The sequence below is a fragment of the Pleurodeles waltl genome, chromosome 10, assembly GCF_031143425.1.
Source record: "Pleurodeles waltl isolate 20211129_DDA chromosome 10, aPleWal1.hap1.20221129, whole genome shotgun sequence".
Lineage (NCBI taxonomy): Eukaryota > Metazoa > Chordata > Amphibia > Caudata > Salamandridae > Pleurodeles > Pleurodeles waltl.
Genome location: NC_090449.1, coordinates 46,240,756 through 46,260,799, shown reverse-complemented (window position 1 = coordinate 46,260,799; position 20,044 = coordinate 46,240,756). Strand labels below are relative to the sequence as shown.

At 47.0% G+C, this 20,044-nt stretch overlaps 1 protein-coding gene across 1 annotated transcript; it reads right to left on the bottom strand.

Moving 5' to 3' along the window:
* Positions 1–752: 752 nt before the first annotated feature.
* LOC138262351 (olfactory receptor 5F1-like) lies at positions 753–4,609 on the bottom strand. The gene is made up of 3 exons (XM_069212249.1): positions 4,599–4,609; positions 3,157–3,256; positions 753–1,709 (listed from the first exon to the last, which is right to left on the bottom strand). Exons 1-3 carry the CDS (start codon positions 4,607–4,609, stop codon positions 753–755), a joined length of 1,068 nt encoding a protein of 355 aa, XP_069068350.1.
* Between the last annotated feature and the right edge of the window lie 15,435 nt (positions 4,610–20,044).

The window sequence follows — 20,044 nt, the reverse complement described above, 5'->3', positions numbered from 1 at the left end:
TGTGACACCATTGGTTAAAATGGAAACTATGTAGATTCATGTGCATAAACACTTAAAATGCAAGTGGTTAAATATCTGGATGATATGTTAAATAGTTAATCTTGCTTAGCCTCACTGATTGGTAGGGGTGGGTGAAACTGATGAAGTTTCAGTCTGTGGAATTCCACAGAGTACATTAAAACTCTGTGAGATTCTGAGAAGTTCTGCGAATGGGCAGAAATCTGCACACTGCACTGCTTGCGCTGATATTTGAGCAGGAGCTCAATCCACAATAAAAAATCAGTACAAACTGCAACACATGGCATGCCATAGGGTGCTGCTGCTTGAGTTGACTTTGCTGCGCCCGAGTAGATTGTCTACTTGAGCAACAGCTTTCTCACCACAGTAAATTGCGAACTTCTGCTTTGTAAAAATCTCGCTCAGTGCGCTCTTGGTGCCAAAAATTGTACTAGAGGATGCCAATTCTTACTTGTGCTCACAAACTTACCATTGGCAAGGTGCGCACAAGAAAAACTCCCTCATGCAGTGGTTGGCAGAAGTTGGCCAGAACTCCATGTTACAAGCATAATACGAAGTGGCCAAAATTCCCCTAATTCAGCAGGCAGAGCAGAATTTAACTCCCACCCCTACTGATTCTGTGTTACTGAAAAAATGAAGAAGTCAGGGAATATAATTGTGAGTGCTTTGAATACAGTATCTGAAGTCAATTGAGAAAAATGCAGTGGCACCACCTCTATAGTCTGCATTAGGTATCAATTTTTTGGGGAAAATGTTTTTCTCTGGATAAGTGCTCTAATTGCCCCTTTGACCTCCTTGTTTTGGAGGCAGTAGATAATTGGGTTCAGCAAAGGAGTTATCACTGTGTAAATAACACTCAAAATCCTGTCATAATTTAGTGCATAGCGAGAGGTAGGTCGGAAATAGATAAAAATGACAGTCCCAAAGAATAAAAAGACTACAGTCAGATGAGAACTGCAAGTGGAGAAAGCCCGGCGCTGGCCTTCTACTGAGCGCAGTTTAATTATAGAAGAGATGATACGAATGTAGGAAACTACGACAAACAAGCTGGGGACCACGATTACCATTGTCCCTTCAGTGAAAATTACCAGCTCATTTTCTGATTTATCTCCACAAGCAATCTTGAGAATGGCCGCTATGTCACAGAAGAAATGGTGGATGTGATTGTCCCCGCAGTAGGGCATCCTGGAAATAGGGATGGTGTGCAGCAGTGAATGGCACCAGGCAATGACCCAGGATCCAGCTATTAATCCAATGCGGGCACTGCGGTTCATCACCTGATGATATCTCAGTGGGTTGCAGATGGCCACTTGGCGGTCATAAGCCATGACTGTGATGATAAAAATCTCAGTAATGCCAACAGCCACAGAAAAGTACATCTGGCTGAAACAGGCCAGAGAGGAGATGACCCTTTTCTTGGTGAGAAGATCTGACAGCATCCGAGGCACTGTGACTGTTGAGAAACAAATGTCTATAAAAGACAGGTTGGCCAGGAAAAAATACATGGGTGAGGATAGTCTGGAGTCTTGTTGAATTACAATGATTATAACAATGTTTGCCATCAAGGACAGAGTGTACACTGTGAAGAAGAACAAGAAAAGGCTAACTGACTCCTGTTGAAAGTCGGAGAATCCCAGAAGCATGAATTTCACTGTGTGGTTCTTCTTTTCCATCCAATAAATGGGCGGAATCTGAAAAAAGTAGAAAATGTGATATCAATAAACAGCTATAGGTTGCTTTTAAATAACCTATGTAGAGATTTGGGTGTTTGCACAGGTCTTTATTCTCATCTTACTTACAGACAGCTTTAAGCACACTACAGCCTCATATAATGTTCCGAAGGGGACGATAGGCATGATAAGAAAGGGTTTTAGAATTGCTAAACTCTTGAAATCAGTAAATCAGTAGGCTTGCGAATGCAAAAAGTAAGTTTTATTGCGCATTAAATGCATTTAGCTACTCTGAAAAGTATTTCTGAGCCTGTAAATTGTATTTAGAAATTGATTCCGAGTCCACATTTGGAAGGCTTGTGCTGTAGGCGTCTCTTCCAACTAATGAATTAGTATGGGGTGTTTTAATGATTTAGACAAAAATCTAGTCACAAAACATTGATATTTTACTGACATCGCAAAGGTGGAGGTAACCAATTCACAAAAGGGAAAGAGTCCTCTTTTACCTATTTCCCTTTCTGAAAGTAGAAACAAAGTTTGGTTAAGAGTATGCAGTGGTCCAATAGCCCATTGCCTCCTTTTAAATAAACTAAATAACAACTTTCTTTTTAAACACAGTCCTATTTTAAATGTGAGCCGCATTTAAAAAAAAAAGGAATCACAGACATGTTGGTCAGATGACCACAGCAGGCCACCATCCCTGTGATAGCTGCAAATCGTAATGGGTCGCTACTTGCTAACCACCTTATTGATATTCATAATAGACTGATATTCATAATTACCTTATTCTGTGACTGGTTGACCTATACGAAATATGGCCTGTACCCCAAACGTCTCTGGCCTATCCAGGAACAGCAGGTGGCAAATGTCTGGGTTCATGAGTAGTGAAAATGTTGCAAACATATATGAATAATAATGAGGCCTTACTGGTCTCTGAACAGTTCATCATGGGACCTCAGCATGCTCTGAGAGCAAACTGGCCTGCCCTGTTTGCTAGGTTCCTGAGAAGATCCTGAGAAGATCCTGCATTGGCCCTTCGGCACGGTCTAGGGTGAGGTGCCAGAGGAGCAGTGTGTAGTGCATGTTGGAAAACAGCATTCAGACACTGGCTATCTGGGGGCCTACTGAGGCACACCCAGTGCCTCTCACTGTCAGACTCAAGCTCAATCGTGCCAATGCCCCTACCAGCAAAGGGAAGTTCCCCAGCAAAAGTAGTCACTCCCTACTTTAAGGTTCTTCAGGGAGTTACTTTCCTGCCCTTCCACACTTCCAGACACACTGCGGCTGAGCCTTTGTCCCCAGTCCTTTCCTCTGGGCTTTTCCGAGTGAGATATTGTTAGGTCTTGTGTCTAGATATATCTCAGGAGAAATTAAATTCTCAGTGGTTGAATTGGGTGTAGTTTATATAAAAAGTGCAGTAAAAAATATACCCTTTCTTTCCCTCGCAGGAAGTTCGAAGAAGCGTCACCTGCTGGACTTTCCAGTACTCCTCCAAGTCTCTCAGCTGTGTAGATGCATTATTTGAGCCACCTTTTTCCTTTGTGTCTTGAAGAAAGCAGAGAAATTCCCTGAAAGAAAATAAGAAAAGACAAAACCAGATTAGCTGAAACCTGTCTAAGAACTGAGCAAACTGTAGACCCTTAGGTCATAAAACATTTGAAAAGTGACCTAAGAAAAAGAGGCCTAAGTGACAACAATCCATTTTGAACCTACACCTTTCTGTTATAGTCAGTATTATTTTTTCAGTTTTGATCCTATTTCATCTCATTTCCCCGGCCATTCGGGAGGGCTTAACAAAAACACCACAAACCACACACAAAAGACAGTTGGCACTGAGACACAGGTAAGATAGTGATTTTTATTGATGACAAGTCAATTGTACAATAAATTTACAGAAACTAAAAGTGCACAGTATGCAAGACAAGACACTGCCACAGCAAGACACTCCATAATCATAAATTTGGCACAAGTCATACCCATGATAAGAGACTCTATGGTAAACTCCAGTAAATTCAAGTTATTTTGTGTGACGCTCCACGCAAAGTAGTTTGCTTCTTGAATACACATCATCCTAGGAATGGATTTACCAATAACTGCCCTTTATGGTTTGTTGTGGAGACAATACAGAGAGGGGGTATAAACGGCCAATTTTGGGCTACATTAACCCCAGCCCATTGTATTCCACCAACTCTTGGGAGATCACCCTTTTCTGGAAGATTCCTCCAGCTGCACACAACAAACACATATTTGAAAAGCTATTATCCTACCAGTATCTTTAAGTTTCTTTCTCTGTGGTTTGATCTGGTATTAAAGAGGTCTGTACATATAGCGTGATATGTCAATTCTTTTGGAAGCCTGTAATGGTAAATCCATCTAAATCAACTCTTCCATTATGCAGCATTGACATGATAAAATAAATATGACAGATGTTTGTCAGGATACACACCTCATACTAAACCAACTAGTTCTTAAATTTATACTCAAGATTATTACTCAATATAAAATCATAATAAAGGTCAGCCACTCACCTTAATAAAATAAAAGTCACAAAAGCACAAGTGCTTGAATTTAAAGCAAAAGTATTAAACACTCTTTTTATAGTTCTCTCAGGCCCTACATGCCATAAGCATAGGGGGAACCAGTCTCCCTTACAGGGAACCAAATATTAACTTTGCACTAATTTTTAGCAAACCCAAAACAAAAAATGAGCAAAATGTACACTCAATCACTTACACAAATCATGTCTGACTCTGCAGAACAAAACAATCAGCTTCTTTCTGTTTATTGGTAATGCATTAACGCAAATGGGAGCAGGTATTGTTGACAAATGTGCTGTGGAGGCACAGAGGGCTGCATGAGCAGCACTCCCCAGATCCCCAAGGTCTCTGGACACAGTGGACTCACAATTACCTGCTGCCCATGGTGACTCAGACACAGAGAATAGAGCACAGATAAGGGATTCAGCTGGAAACTGGAGATAATGGGGACGGGCGGTTATAATTGTAATGGTACTGAGGGTGGCAGCCACACTGCAATGAGTCCCAGCTGTGGTGCTGATTTATAGGCACAGTTGAATCCCGCTATGTTAAAAGATAGAACATGTCACATATGGTGCTAATGCAGCAGAGCCATGGCCTACCTTCTCTGTGCCAAACCATAAGGCGGATATGGTCCCTAAGACTATCAAGATCTCCCATTAAGGTCAAGAAGTAAAGGCCTGCTCCTCACTGACACGTCATGGTCCAGACCACTGGAATGTGATACCAACCACCATCAAAGGATGCTAGCACTAGCAATGGGAATGCTGACGAACGCAATGCTCTTTCTGCAAGAAGGTTTAAGGTGCATTCAGGTACGAGGCTGATGACCATCCGTTAGAGGTACTGAGCACCTGACCCTGTATCACGCAGGCTCTACAGGCCTATCTCAATGAGTCATCGTTAGGTGCACTGCATGCATGCTGAGTGCTGGTGGCCATCTGTCATTCATACAGTCACAGTGGTGGTTGGCTCATTTGAGGAATTCACTGTCACATATATGACTAATTTTCACTGACAAGCTGAAATGACTTGTCAGCAGACAGTGGCAGTGAGACTAAGATCGATCCCTAAACAAGTTTGCATCCATCTCCTCCATCTCAAATTCAGGCCACCAACTCCCCTTCATGGAGACAATTACGGGAAAGCAGTTGAAAGTTCCAAAGAAAGAGGATAGCATGCACAGGACTCTGCACTACGAGCCATACTCAAAGAAGTAGTGGCCCTCAGGACCACAGTTCTTTAAATATATAAGAACAACTCCAAAACACTACAGGAAATTGTTTTGATAAGGGTGGATCTCACAGCTTTTAACTCCCAATTTACAGACACAGAGCACTGACTTACCATCGTGGAGCAAACGCTAACCACTGTAACCAACTGGGCACAAAAGCACTGGACAATGTAGGTAAAAATGATGGAACTGGAGGACAGAGACAAAAGATATAACCTATGTTTTTCCGGCAACCCTGAGAAACTGGGAGGAATAGTATGGTGGCCTTTATGCTCCAATTCGTTCCGTCCATAACCAAGATGGCTTTCCAACCACCAGTGGAGCTTCAGATGGGTCACAGGATGAAATTGTGACACAATAAAGACACCCCTTGTCAGGTGATTGCTTTTTTCTTGTGTCACCAAAAATGAGAGAAGTGATCCAACTAGCCAGAAAAGAAGGTAATTTTTTTTTGAAGAGCATAAAGTATATGTGAATTAGAACTTTTCCTATAAACCCATGCATGAACAGAATAATTTTCTATCTCTAAGGTCTTGCTTGAAATGTATGGACATTCGTTTTCACATAGTAGATGAAGCGAGAATGCTGATCACCAAAGTCAGGCACACAAAAGAATTAGATGATAAACACAAGAAAATTCTTAACACTGTGTATTTGGAAGACATGGACACGACTCTCCCTACAGAGCAGAGGTTGCCGCCCATGCAGAGGAACATAGATGCAGTGGATAACTCTGCTCAGCAGGAGAGAGAACGATTAGAGTCTTTCATCAAGAACTGGTCATCTGGTTTGGAACATAAGTGTAGGAACTGGCCACCATCTGCAAGAGATAAGTCTAGATAAGCCCCCTCTTAAGAAAGACTAATCAATTTCCATGCTTTCTTACATCTAGTGAACTGGCCCTATTCAAGATGATCATACCAAATGTTACTTTGTCCAGCTGACTCTGGGGATGCCATAAAGCAATGGGGTTATTTAAAAGGGTTCTGGAGGATGGAAATGTAGATCACGATCTTGGATTAGCATACAGACTCATCTCAATTACATTTTTCAGTTAGCGCTGAATCAACGTGGTAGGACAGTGGGAAAGGCCTTTACAACCATTCACTTTTACAATGTTCTTTGAAATTGAATATTACTCCATCTAGCACAACCATGGCTTCTTGCCACATATAGTTCTACTGTATCTCAGTTGCTGTATATCTGCACCCACGAATCTTACCTATCGGCTATCCAGCAGTGATACTACTATCTTGACACTGTTTGCCCCTTGACTACCAGAGCTATAATGTTGTTTCGGAGATTCCATTGTAAAGCTCTCCGAGTGGCATCTCTATACAATGTAGCTGAAACCTCAAGGTAATTTCCCTTATCATTAATGAGCTTAACCATTTCATAAAATGGAAAAAATCCTGTCCTTTTTGCACACTTGCTGCCCAAACTCAGCACTCATCCAAGAAATGTACCTCTCTTAAACAGAAAGCAAGAAACTCCGATGAGAATGGGCTAGCATGGAATACCTTGCCTGCAAAGGCTAGAGAAAGGGGGGTGAGACAGCATCAGCTAGACCCTATTGCAAAGGAGGGGTGGCGATTTTGGTTTGGAAGGGATTGCCACTGAGAGCAAATAAAACATTGACTAATCCAGAGGGATACTATATACTTATTAAAGATGGCATCTATGGTCTAACACTGGTCCTCAGCTGCATATACTCCCTGACAGGGGATAAGAAGAGCTTCTTCAGAGCACATGATCACATCCTCTCCATGTCCATGAACAAAGTGCTCTTAGGAGTTAACTGGAATTTAGTCTTGGACCCTGTGCTGGATAAATCTGACTACCATGTGATTTCAATGCGCGGGATAGGCATATCTTCATCGTCAATATATGACCACTCATTGACGAATCCGTGGGGAATTTCTTATCCATCCAGCCATCATTACACAATCACCTCTGGGGCACATGGCACTCACATTAGGATTGACTATTATACCTCTACACAGGGAGCCTGATTCACAAAGGAACTTACGGCTCATAAAGTTACAGGTACGGAGTCTCCGCACTTGTGGTGGAATCTCTGCACTCATGGTGGCCTCACTGAGCACTTTATAAGTCATAAGTCTGTTTGTGAATTGGGCCCTCACCCTACTACCATATATTGAAGAGGTGGAGTTTACCCTGGACAGCACTTCTGATCATGACTTGATGCAGCTCCAACTCAAAATAGGTATTCTAATACTCCAAACCGGACATCTCTAGATAGCCAAACATAAAGTGCAAGCCCTAACATTTACAGGCTTGAAGGAAAATCACCATTCCTTCACATGTGCTAAGGGAATGGAGATGAGATGGTGAGTCTATGGAAAGAGCTAATGCGAGTATCATGTTTTGCGAAAACCCAGGCACTTGCAGCCCAACAAGCACTAGAAAGTATGCGTAGTCTATCTCACCACACGTTACAAAATATCTCACTCCAAAAATAGCTTCAGAGAACTTCTGCAGAAGACGTCTGAATTTAAAGGGTCATACTCTTCTTAAGCAGAAAAATCCCTTGTTATTTTGAAGCAGAGGCACCATGTGAGGGGTGAATACGTCGGGCACCTACTGGCTTTATCACTGTGACAGCTAGAGGTTTCTTACCTGCTCGCATTATTTAGGAATAACTCAGGCTGACATTATACAGGTCAGCTGCTCTTTCTGTGAAACACTCTATACGTCAAAAAGTCTGAAAACTAAACAAGTGGAAGGCACATTGATCTCCAATATAGCTACAACGAAGCTGTTCCCTGAGGTCACTGGTCAGCGTGAGTATGAATCACTGAAGTTCAGATAGGCCTGGTTATACATAAACTTCCCACTTTTAAAGCCCAGGGAGTGAACAGCTGTCCAGCAAAATACTACAAAATTAACAAGAAAATGATGATTTTCCCCTCGGTGTATGGTGCTTAGTGAAATTAAGGAAGGCTCATTCCCTTCTTGAAGGATGCTAGCACAGTGAGAGTAGAAGCTCTCCTCCAACCTGACAACGACCACTATGTATTTGTGAGCTGCAGGTCGATCTCTTTATTCGATATTGAGCTTAAGGACTTAACAAAGGTTTCAGCAGATAGACTGAAGAATCAGTTACCATCACTGATACACGCTGACCAACTGGGATTTGTTCATTCAATGGCTGGCCTCAGTATCTCACATTGGCACGTGTATTTTAGGACGTGTGGTTTGACATAGGATGAGAAAATTGTAGTTTCACTTGATGCCAAAAAAGGCCTTTGACGGATGGAATGTGGACACTTATTTAGACGAGTGGATTACATGGGTCAGGGATCTGACCAAAGGGGAAAGTTCTCTAAAAAAAAACACAGCTGTGACCTCCTGCAATGGGCATATCTCACAGCCCTTCTAAATCAACAGAGGAATGAGGCACGGATGCCCACTCTCTCCATCGCTCTTCATTAACACTCAAATCAATACTGATCACTATAAGAAATCACTGACAGATTCAAGGTATTCCAATCCCCGCCACTGAGCTAAAGGTATTTCTTTTATGATGACAACATCCTACTAGCTTTATCCACACCTGCAACATCCCTCACAAACCCAATGGGCCTTATTTCAAAATTTTCTGACTTTTCACGCAACGTTAATCAGGGGAAATGCGAGGAGGCTATGCTGCTGACTCGGACTTTAATAAAACCATACTACGACCACACCATTTCAGATGGAAACCAGCTAATTAAAATTCCTAGGAATCTTGCTAAACCCAGGTATTTATAATGTTGTAGAGATAACAGTAATCCTCTGCTTACCTAGATTCTACACAACACAGAAAGATGGGCTGCCCTCAGCTTATCTCTATGGAGCAAGGCGCAAGTTGTTAACATGAATGTAGCACTCAAGGTCAGCTACATGTTTGCAGTGCTCCCCATAATGATATTGAAAGCAATACTCACAGATCTCTCTTGCATGACTAAATTGTTTCTTTGTGGAGGGAGAAACCCTGGTTGAAAATGGACAAGTTACACTCCAGCACAGAATGCAAGGGCCTCAGACTAACACACCTAGAATCCTACTGGCCACTGTTTGAACTGGCACAACTCGGTTACTTCTTCATACCACTCTAGAAAAAGAGAGTTGGGTTTCTATTGTTGATAAACTGCTTGTTAAAACAGGGATGATAGGTACACTGTATGGCCACCCAGTGTTACCCGCCACATGTCACACATGGTGGATGGCACACACACCTCTTGTTGCAGGTATACGAAGTGTTACATGAAGAAGCCCCATTGTGGGGCGGTACAGTAAAATTCAGATAGGTAGTCACAAACACATATTTTCAACTTTGTAAGCAAGGTGGTCGCTGCGATAGTCCAACTCCTGATAGAAAATAGGATAATGTATTTGGAGGGGCCCACACATCATGGTGCTCTTGTCACTGCCTAGCTGCAACTTTGGGTTCACAGTCATCATCCAATTTAGGTCACCCATGAGGTCCTACCTACAAACATGGGAAAACTACAAGGGAATGGTCTCAGGGCCATACAAAATACTAATCTATTCCTCTTTCTTGTCTCCAACACCCACTTAGCTCAAAGATTGATGGTCCACTCGACTATACCTAGAATACGGCAATAATGATTGGTCAGAACTTCTCATGACATAACAAATATTTGCGAGAGGCCAGATTAAAGCTGGGATTTTATAATGCTTTACATGAGTAGCACTGGTCTCGTCACAGATTGATGAGGAGGGAATCTCCAACAACTCGATCTGCTGGTGACGTCATTGACCAGACAATGCTATTGTCCACGATGTTTGGGAAGGCCAGAAGCTCGGGTCCTAATGGGACAATGTCTGGACAAAATGTAAATGAAATACTTGTCTAGGATTACAGGGGGCTTGGTGAGCACGGCAGTCAAGCTTCATGACCTCTCATCATACCCAGAGGGTACCCCACAGTCTGGTTGCTGGTTTGCCACTGCCTTAAGAGTTGCCAAACTATGGGGGTGAATCTCACCCTGGCGGGTGGCGGAGGCCGCCCGCCAGAGTTCCCCCCTCCAAAATACCGCTCCGCGGTCGAGAGACCGCGGAGGGTATTCTGGCTTTTGCACTGGGCTGGCGGGCGGCCGCCAAAAGGCCGCCCGCCAGCCCAGTGCAAAAGAGCCTTCCTACGAGGACGCCGGCTCAGAATTGAGCCGGCGGAGTGGGAAGGTGCGACGGGTGCAGTGGCACCCGTCGCGTATTTCAGTGTCTGCAAAGCAGACACTGAAATACAAAGTGGGGCCCTCTTATGGGGGCCCCTGCAGTGCCCATGCCATTGGCATGGGCACTGCAGGGGCCCCCAGGGGCCCCACGACAACCCATACCGCCATCCTGTTCCTGGCGGGAGAACCGCCAGGAACAGGATGGCGGTATGGGCTGTCAGAATCCCCATGGCGGCGCAGCGAGCTGCGCCGCCATGAAGGATTCTAAAGGGCAGCGGAAAACCGGCGGGAGACCGCCGGTTTTCCGCATCTGACCGCGGCAAAACCGCCGCGGTCAGAATGCCCTGCGGGGCACCGCCAGCCTGTTGGCGGTGCTCCCGCCAACCCTGGCCCCGGCGGTCCATGACCGCCGGGGTCAGAATGACCCCCTGTGTGTCTTCCACTTTTGGAATACTGAGACCATTCCATCTGTTGATGCATGGCTTAGGGGAATGTTTTATTGGCATCTTGCGAGCAAGTCATCTAAGACTACGTGCCTATCTTCGATAAAATGTTGTTGCAATCTTTTTCAGGCAGAAAGGTGATTTCCAAGTTGTAAGGGTGGAGGCATATTAGGTTGCTTGTTCGACCAACAGTGTTTTTAATGGTTTACCAGTGGTAATGGACTATTTGCTAATCGTACCACGAGACCCCTCATTCCTCATTATGAATTATTTAATGGCTGATATGAACATTGTTGAAACATTATTGATCATGACAGCTGGATTTCATATGAGACACAATCTACTTCTTATTTCTTGCTGGTTACAGTTGCGTGGACAGAAAGGAGAGGGGAACATAGGTGGGCAGCGGAGAGAGGCTTATGTGATTGACTTGCTACCGAAGGTTACCGTGTAATGCTAATTTTAACATGGATTGCCGGCTTCTGAACTTGATGATTTTCTGGCTGTGAGTCCAAGTATGAATGTTTATTTTTGGACCAATGACAGGCACCACAAGCTGTATCTTATGTGTCTGACTATTTTGAGATAAACTGGTTGTAACAAAAGTGACTGCATCCGTGCAATCACAAGATTGTTGACCGCTTGTTCATTTAGTATGGTTTGCTATTCAATAAAAAAAAAAAAAAAACAATGATGTATTTAAATGCTTGACATCTGCTTAAACAGTGATCACTTGGCTTGTAACAAAAAAAATCATCCAATGTGTCTTGGACCTTTCCTCTGGCTAAAGTAATTTTGTTTCAGACCATTTCTCAAAAATGTTCACATATTTTGAAATCTTACATTTCATTAGAGATGCATAGGGATTTGTCTTTTACAGGAGGTATGGGCCATAGAAATATTTTTAGAACTCGATTTAAGACCTACAGTGTCCCTAGTGTATAAGCACCAGTAGAGAAACTCCAGAAAGTATCCTTGTTCAGTTGACTATTACAGTGATTTGCGCTGTTATGGAGTTGCCTTTTTCAGCTCCAGATATTCAAGGGCTGTGATGACTCCTTCTATAGGAATACCTCTTTTATTAGTTACCTCTACAACAGGAGTTCTGGTACCCAGAAGGAGTCTCCAAACATTCACTCATTGAACGTGATCTTGGCTTCATATATCAGATCCCACTATGTTATTGTTGCAGGTGACCAGAACTTACCCTATGAACCAAATACCATTACCCAGGATTTGTGTTCTGATAAAGAAGCATTTTGAGGAATTCCCCAGTTAACATCCCTGTTAGAAATGGGGTCTCTCGTTGGCAGTCAGTTTACACCCTGTCCAAGTAGGGACCATCACTCTAGTAAGGGTAAGGGAGTCACACACCTAGATAACCCCTGCTGACCTTCTCGATAGCTTTGCACAAGCAGTCAGGCTTATCTCAGAGGCAATGTGTAAAATATATGCACACACACACACACACACACACAATAAAACAGTGAAAACACCACATAAGTACTCAACAGCAGTTTAGAAAAATAGCCAATACTTTTCTGAGTAAAACAAGACAAAAATGACAAAAATCCAACATGCACAAATAAAGTTATCACTTTTCAAACTTTTAAAAGAGTCTTTGGCCCTCATTATGAACACGGCGGTCCAAACAGCGCAGCCGGAGGTGGCGGTAAAAACCGCCAACAGAGGAGCTGTCCAGACCGCCAAATAATGAACCAACTGAAACACAGGCATCCTGAAAACCACCCACTGCCAGAAGAGGAGTGCCGACAACGACAGCAGAGTCCGCCCACAGGCCAACAGAAAGGCCCAACTCGCCCATCAAATAATGAACCACTAGTCCGCCGTCAGTTCCGGGGCGGGAACCACCGCCACACAAAGCCAGGCAGAAACGAACCAAATATAAAGAAACGCTCACCGGAGGCTTACACAGCACGCCGAAGCAGACATGGATAGAGAGCTGCAGATCATGCTAGCCCTGCTCCTTGCCATATACCTTCACGACCGAGACCGCCGATGAAGACGATGATGGTAAGCACCGCAACCTACGAAACAGGGGAGGAAAGGGCACGGTTACATACCCACCCACTCCACCCACCCTGCAACGCCCCCACAACCCTTCACAGGTGCACACGCTTAGGGCAAGACGGGGTGGGCCAGTGGGTTGGAAGAGGTCAGCACGGGAGAGGAAACGTTTTTTGGGAGCATTTGGGTAGGGCCTAGAGGAGGGTGTGGGAGTGGAGGCAGAGGGTGTGGACGTAAGTGGTGTAGGGGTGCATGTTGTGGGTACAGGTGATTGGACAGTATGCTGAGGTGTTGTGGATGTGTGATGGGTGGGTGTCTTGGTGCGTTTGTCTGTTTTTGGAGGGGGGATGGACACAGTGGGAGAAGACAGGCTGCCAGTGTGGATGTATGTTGTGTGGGTGTCTGCAAATCTGGTGAGTGAGCTGCATGTTTCAACTACAGTAGTTTTGGTGAGTGCAGGTGTGGTGTCTGGGGTGCATGTCTGGATGTGTGCTATTGTGGTGAGTGCAGGAATAGGCTCAGCAACAGTGACTGAAGGTGCAGTGCCTGGGGGTGTGCATGTAGAGGGGACAGACAGGGAGGTGGAAGAGGTGGGCACACTAGAGGAAGTGGATGTTGCTGTGTGTGCATGTGTATGTTGGCTGTGTGAATGCTTGTGGTGGGAGGTGTGATGCTTGTGTGTTGAGGTCCTTGACTGCGTGTCAGTTTGTGTGCTTTGGACGGGTGAAGGGAGTGGGGTGCTGTAAGGGGTAGAGGAGGTTGGAGGGGGGATGGAATGACCAGGGAAACTGGCTGCTGTCAAAGAGGAGGCCAGAGCCTGAAAAGATCTCTGTAGGCCAAATACGGCACAGTGAATGTCATCCAGATAGGCATTGGTCTGCTGCATCTCTGATGCTAGCCCCTGGATGGCATTGACGATGGGTGTCTGCCCTACAGAGATGGTTCTCAGGAGGTCAATAACCTCCTCCGTGAGGGCAGCAGGACTGACTGGGGGAGGGGAAGAGGTGCCTGGGGCGAAGGAGATGCCCACCCTTCTGGGTGAGCGGGCACGGGAAACTCGGTGGGGAGCAAATGGGAGGGCAGTGATGGCATGGGGGTGGCAGAAGATGATGCTGTATGGGTGTGCCCACTAGGGTCCGCCACCGCCAGGGAGCCCCCATCGGAGGAGATATCGGAGTCACTACCTCCAGTTGTAGTTGCCTTCCCTGTGGTACTCCCCTCGCCCTCCAACCCACTGGTCCCCTTGGCATCGGATGATTCTGCCTCCGAGGATCCGTGGGCAGCTGCATCCCCACTCGCCGGTGCCTCAGCTCCCTCGCCAGATGATGCTGATGTACACAAACAAAACAAGAGAACAGGGATGGGGAGACAAAACAGGAGAGACACTTGTAAATAGCTGAAAGGAGTGAACATAGTGGCCAGACATACACCCACTCAGAAGACCCTCCAACAGGCAGCACCTTTCACTATGCCCATGGCCATGCCCCTGACTAGTGACCAGAACCCTGCTCTACACCCATCCCCTGAACTACCTAAGGACCCAACGTGTAGGAGACCTGACCCAAACACCCCTACACCCTATGGGGGCCATCATATGGACGGACATCAGTCAGAGCCCCTGCAACTAAGCATCATAAACCCTAATGCACACACAGACATCCATCAAGGGTTAAGATTGTGATATGTGTACTCACCCCCTTGTGACTGATGTGCAGCCTTCAAACACCCATTCAGGTCTGGGTACGCCACCGCCAGATTGCGTAGCATGAGGGGGGTCAGTGCCCGATGGGCACCCCTTTCACGTTGGGAGGACTTCCCCAGGTGGGCCTCCCAGATTTTTCACGCCCAGTGCCGCAGGTCCTCCCATCTCTTCCTGCAGTGGGTGCTCTGCCGGTTGTAGACCCACAGGGTCCGCACCTCCTTGGCGATGGCATGCCAAAGTGCCCTCTTCTGATGGGTGCTGACCTAAAAGGGACACACAGAAATTTAACACAGAGGTCAAGCACTTGGAAAATATGTACAGCTGGCTATACGTCCACTATGGGACGGACAGTACTAACAGACTTACAGGACATACGCACGCAGCATGTCATGAACCATGGCCCATGCAGGGTCAGAGGTGCACACATATGTACATCCAACACCATCCATTACACACCACCATTGCCCCCAATCCCCCGACTCACCTGTACCTCTGGCCGTCCATAGAGCTTGGCATATAGGGGCATGACCCCATCCACTAGCCTCTCCAATTCATCCTTGTAGGAGGCTGGACTGGCTTGTAGTGAGTACCAAGGGGTACTTGCACCTTGCACCAGGCCCAGTTATCCCTTATTAGTGTATAGGGTGTCTAGCAGCTTAGGCTGATAGATAATGGTAGCTTAGCAGAGCAGCTTAGGCTGAACTAGGAGACGTGTGAAGCTACTACAGTACCACTTAGTGTCATATGCACGATATCATAAGAAAACACAATACACAGTTATACTCAAAATAAAGGTACTTTATTTTTATGACAATATGCCAAAGTATCTTAGAGTGTACCCTCAGTGAGAGGATAGGAAATATACACAAGATATATATACACAATAGCAAAAATATGCAGTATAGTCTTAGAAAACAGTGCAAACAATGTATAGTTACAATAGGATGCAATGGGGAAACATAGGGATAGGGGCAACACAAACCATATACTCCAAAAGTGGAATGCGAACCACGAATGGACCCCAAACCTATGTGACCTTGTAGAGGGTCGCTGGGACTATTAGAAAATAGTGAGAGTTAGAAAAATAACCCTCCCCAAGACCCTGAAAAGTGAGTGCAAAGTGCACTAAAGTTCCCCTAAGGACAAAGTAGTCGTGTTAGAGGAATAATGCAGGAAAGACACAAACCAGCAATGCAACAACTGTGGATTTCCAATCTAGGGTACCTGTGGAACAAGGGGACCAAGTCCAAAAGTCACAAGCACGTCGGAGATGGGCAGATGCCCAGGAAATGCCAGCTGCGGGTGCAAAGAAGCTTCGACTGGACAGAAGAAGCTGAGGTTTCTGCAGGAACGAAAAGGGCTAGAGACTTTCCCTTTGGTGGACGGATCCCGCTCGCCTTGGAGAGTCGTGCAGAAGTGTTTTCCCGCCAGAAGGACGCCAACAAGCCTTGCTACACACAAATCATGCATTTGGCGTTTTTGGATGCTGCTGGGGCCCAGGAGGGACCAGGAGGTCGCAAATTGGACCTGAAGAGAGAGGGGACCTCGAGCAAGACAAAGAGCTCTAACTGAGGCAGGTAGCACCCGGAAAAGTGCCAGAAACAGGCACTACGAGGATGCGTGAAACGGTGCTCGCCGAAGTTGCACAAAGGAGTCCCACGTCGCCGGAGACCAACTTAGAAAGTCGTGCAATGCAGGTTAGAGTGCCGTGGACCCAGGTTTGGTTGTGCACAAAGGATTTCCGCCGGAAGTGCACAGGGGCCGGAGTAGCTGCAAAGTCGCGGTTCCCAGCAATGCAGCCCAGCGAGGTGAGGCAAGGACTTACCTCCACCAAACTTGGGCTGAAGAGTCACTGGACTGTGGGGGTCACTTGGACAGCGTCGCTGGATTCGAGGGACCTCGCTCGTCGTGCTGAGAGGAGACCCAAGGGACCGGTAATGCAGCTTTTTGGTGCCTGCGGTTGCAGGGGGAAGATTCCGTCGACCCACGGGAGATTTCTTCGGAGCTTCTGGTGCAGAGAGGAGGCAGGCTACCCCCACAGCATGCACAAGCAGGAAAACAGTCGAGAAGGCGGCAGGATCAGCGTTACAGAGTTGCAGTAGTCGTCTTTGCTACTATGTTGCAGGTTTGCAGGCTTCCAGCGCGGTCAGCGGTCGTTTCCTTATCAGAAGGTGAAGAGAGAGATGCAGAGGAACTCGGATGAGCTCTTGCATTCGTTATCTAAAGTTTCCCCAGAGACAGAGACCCTAAATAGCCAGAAAAGAGGGTTTGGCTACCTAGGGAGAGGATAGGCTAGCAACACCTGAAGGAGCCTATCACAAGGAGTCTCTGACGTCACCTGGTGGCACTGGCCACTCAGAGCAGTCCAGTGTGCCAGCAGCACCTCTGTTTCCAAGATGGCAGAGGTCTGGAGCACACTGGAGGAGCTCTGGACACCTCCCAGGGGAGGTGCAGGTCAGGGGAGTGGTCACTCCCCTTTCCTTTGTCCAGTTTCGCGCCAGAGCAGGGGCTAAGGGGTCCCTGAACCGGTGTAGACTGGCTTATGCAGAATTGGGCACATCTGTGCCCAAGAAAGCATTTCCAGAGGCTGGGGGAGGCTACTCCTCCCCTGCCTTCACACCATTTTCCAAAGGGAGAGGGTGTCACACCCTCTCTCAGAGGAAGTTCTTTGTTCTGCCATCCTGGGCCAGGCCTGGCTGGACCCCAGGAGGGCAGATGCCTGTCTGAGGGGTTGGCAGCAGCAGCAGCTGCAGTGAAACCCCAGGAAGGGCAGTCTGGCGGTACCAGGGTCTGTGCTACAGACCACTGGGATCATGGGATTGTGCCAACTATGCCAGGATGGCATAGAGGGGGCAATTCCATGATCATAGACATGTTACATGGCCATATTCGGAGTTACCATTGTGAAGCTACATATAGGTAGTGACCTATATGTAGTGCACGCGTGTAATGGTGTCCCCGCACTCACAAAGTTCAGGGAATTGGCTCTGAACAATGTGGGGGCACCTTGGCTAGTGCCAGGGTGCCCTCACACTAAGTAACTTTGCACCCAACCTTTACCAGGTAAAGGTTAGACATATAGGTGACTTATAAGTTACTTAAGTGCAGTGTAAAATGGCTGTGAAATAACGTGGACGTTATTTCACTCAGGCTGCAGTGGCAGGCCTGTGTAAGATTTGTCAGAGCTCCCTATGGGTGGCACAAGAAATGCTGCATCCCATAGGGATCTCCTGGAACCCCAATACCCTGGGTACCTTAGTACCATATACTAGGGAATTATAAGGGTGTTCCAGTAAGCCAATGTGAATTGGTAAAATTGGTCACTAGCCTGTTAGTGACAATTTAAAAGTAATGAGAGAGCATAACCACTGAGGTTCTGGTTAGCAGAGCCTCAGTGAGACAGTTAGGCACCACACAGGGAACATATACATGCACACCTATGAGCACTGAGGCCCTGTGTGACAGGGTCCCAGTGACACATACATATAGGCCACAAACCTATGAGCACTGGGGTCCTGACCAGCAGGATCCCAGTGACACATAACAACCATACTGAAAACATAGGCCCTCATTCTGACCTTGGCGGGCGGCGGAGGCCGACCGCCAAAGTCCCGCCGTCAGGTTACCGTTCCGCGGTCGAAAGACCGCGGCGGTAATTCTGACTTTCCCGCTGGGCTGGCGGGCGGTCGCCTTCAGACCGCCAGCCAGCCCAGCGGGAAAGAGGCTTCCACGATGAAGCCGGCTCGGAATCGAGCCGGCGGAGTGGAAGCTGTGCGACGGGTGCAGTTGCACCCGTCGCGTATTTCACTGTCTGCGCAGCAGACAGTGAAATACATTTAGGGGCCCTCTTACGGGGGCCCCTGCAATGCCCATGCCACTGGCATGGGCACTGCAGGGGCCCCCAGGGGCCCCGCGACCCCCCCTACCGCCATCCGGATCTCGGCGGTCCGACCGCCGGGATCTGGATGGCGGTAGGGGGGGTCGGAATCCCCGCGGCGGTGCAGCAAGCTGCGCCGCCGCGGAGGATTCAATGGGGCCGCGGTACACTGGCGGGACCCCGCCAGTGGTGCCGGTCCGACCGCGGCTTTACCGCCGCGGTCGGAATCCCCATTGGAGCACCGCCGGCCTGTCGGCGGTGCTCCCGCGGTCCTCCGCCCTGGCGGTCAAAGACCGCCAGGGTCAGAATGACCACCTTAGTGTTTTCACTATGAGCACTGAGGCCTGGCTATCAGGATCCCAGTGAGACAGTGAAAACAGTGACAAACACCCTGACATACACTCACAAACAGGCCAAAAGTGGGGGTAACAAGGCTAGAAAGAGGCTACCTTCTCACACTCCTGGGTGAAGGCCGGGTCCTTTTCCCCTGCAACATGAGCCATTTCCATGACCAGAGGCAGGACACAGCAGTACACTCAGTGGAGTACCTGCTCGCACGAGATCAGGGAGTCAAGTGAAGTTGGGGTGACGAATTCGCATAAATACCGCGGCGGTGTGCACCGTCACCGCCGGCGGCGATCATGATATGCCAGGATTCCCCATTGTCATCAACGTTAACCAATGACTGTGCAAATGGCAATAAACACGGCCTTACGCTGTTACTTCAACCGCTAGCAGTATGAGGTCACTTCCACCACAACAGTTCTGGATTACAGGGGGCAGACATTTTGGCCTTAACTACGCATGAATAAAAATGATATCTGCACAATGCAGGTCCTATTGTTCACCTAACTCACTCTATGCGTGTGACCATTAACAATACCACACACGACAAACCCTGTTCACTCATTATGGTCTAGATGAACATTTAGCTTTTGAGTCCCTACAATCAAGTCAGCAGTGCTCAATGAATGACAATGTGTGCCTATGTATGTGTGTTCCTCACACGTGTTTCAAATGCCTCCTAGGTACCGACCCTTGTGGCGAGGATGGGCCCCATCGGTGTACAGACCACTTGTTGATTTGCGGACAATGTTGGAGCGACACATCATAATCAATTACAGACTCACCCGTGCAACTATTCTCGAACTTTGTGCTTTACTGGATCCTGCACTGACTCCAGCAAATCGTTATCAGCATGCCATCCCTGCTGAAGGGCAGGTGCTCTCTGCACTCCATTTCGTGGCCACGGGCTCATTTCAAGTGACAGTGTGAATGGGTGCAAAATTTTCACAGCCAATGTTCAGCATGATACTGACAAGATCTCTAAATGC

Coding starts and splice junctions, on each gene's coding strand:
- LOC138262351 (XM_069212249.1), bottom strand. Junction 1,710..3,156: donor AGTACTGGAAAGTCCAGCAG/GTGACGCTTCTT, acceptor TACTTTTTTCAG/ATTCCGCCCATTTATTGGAT.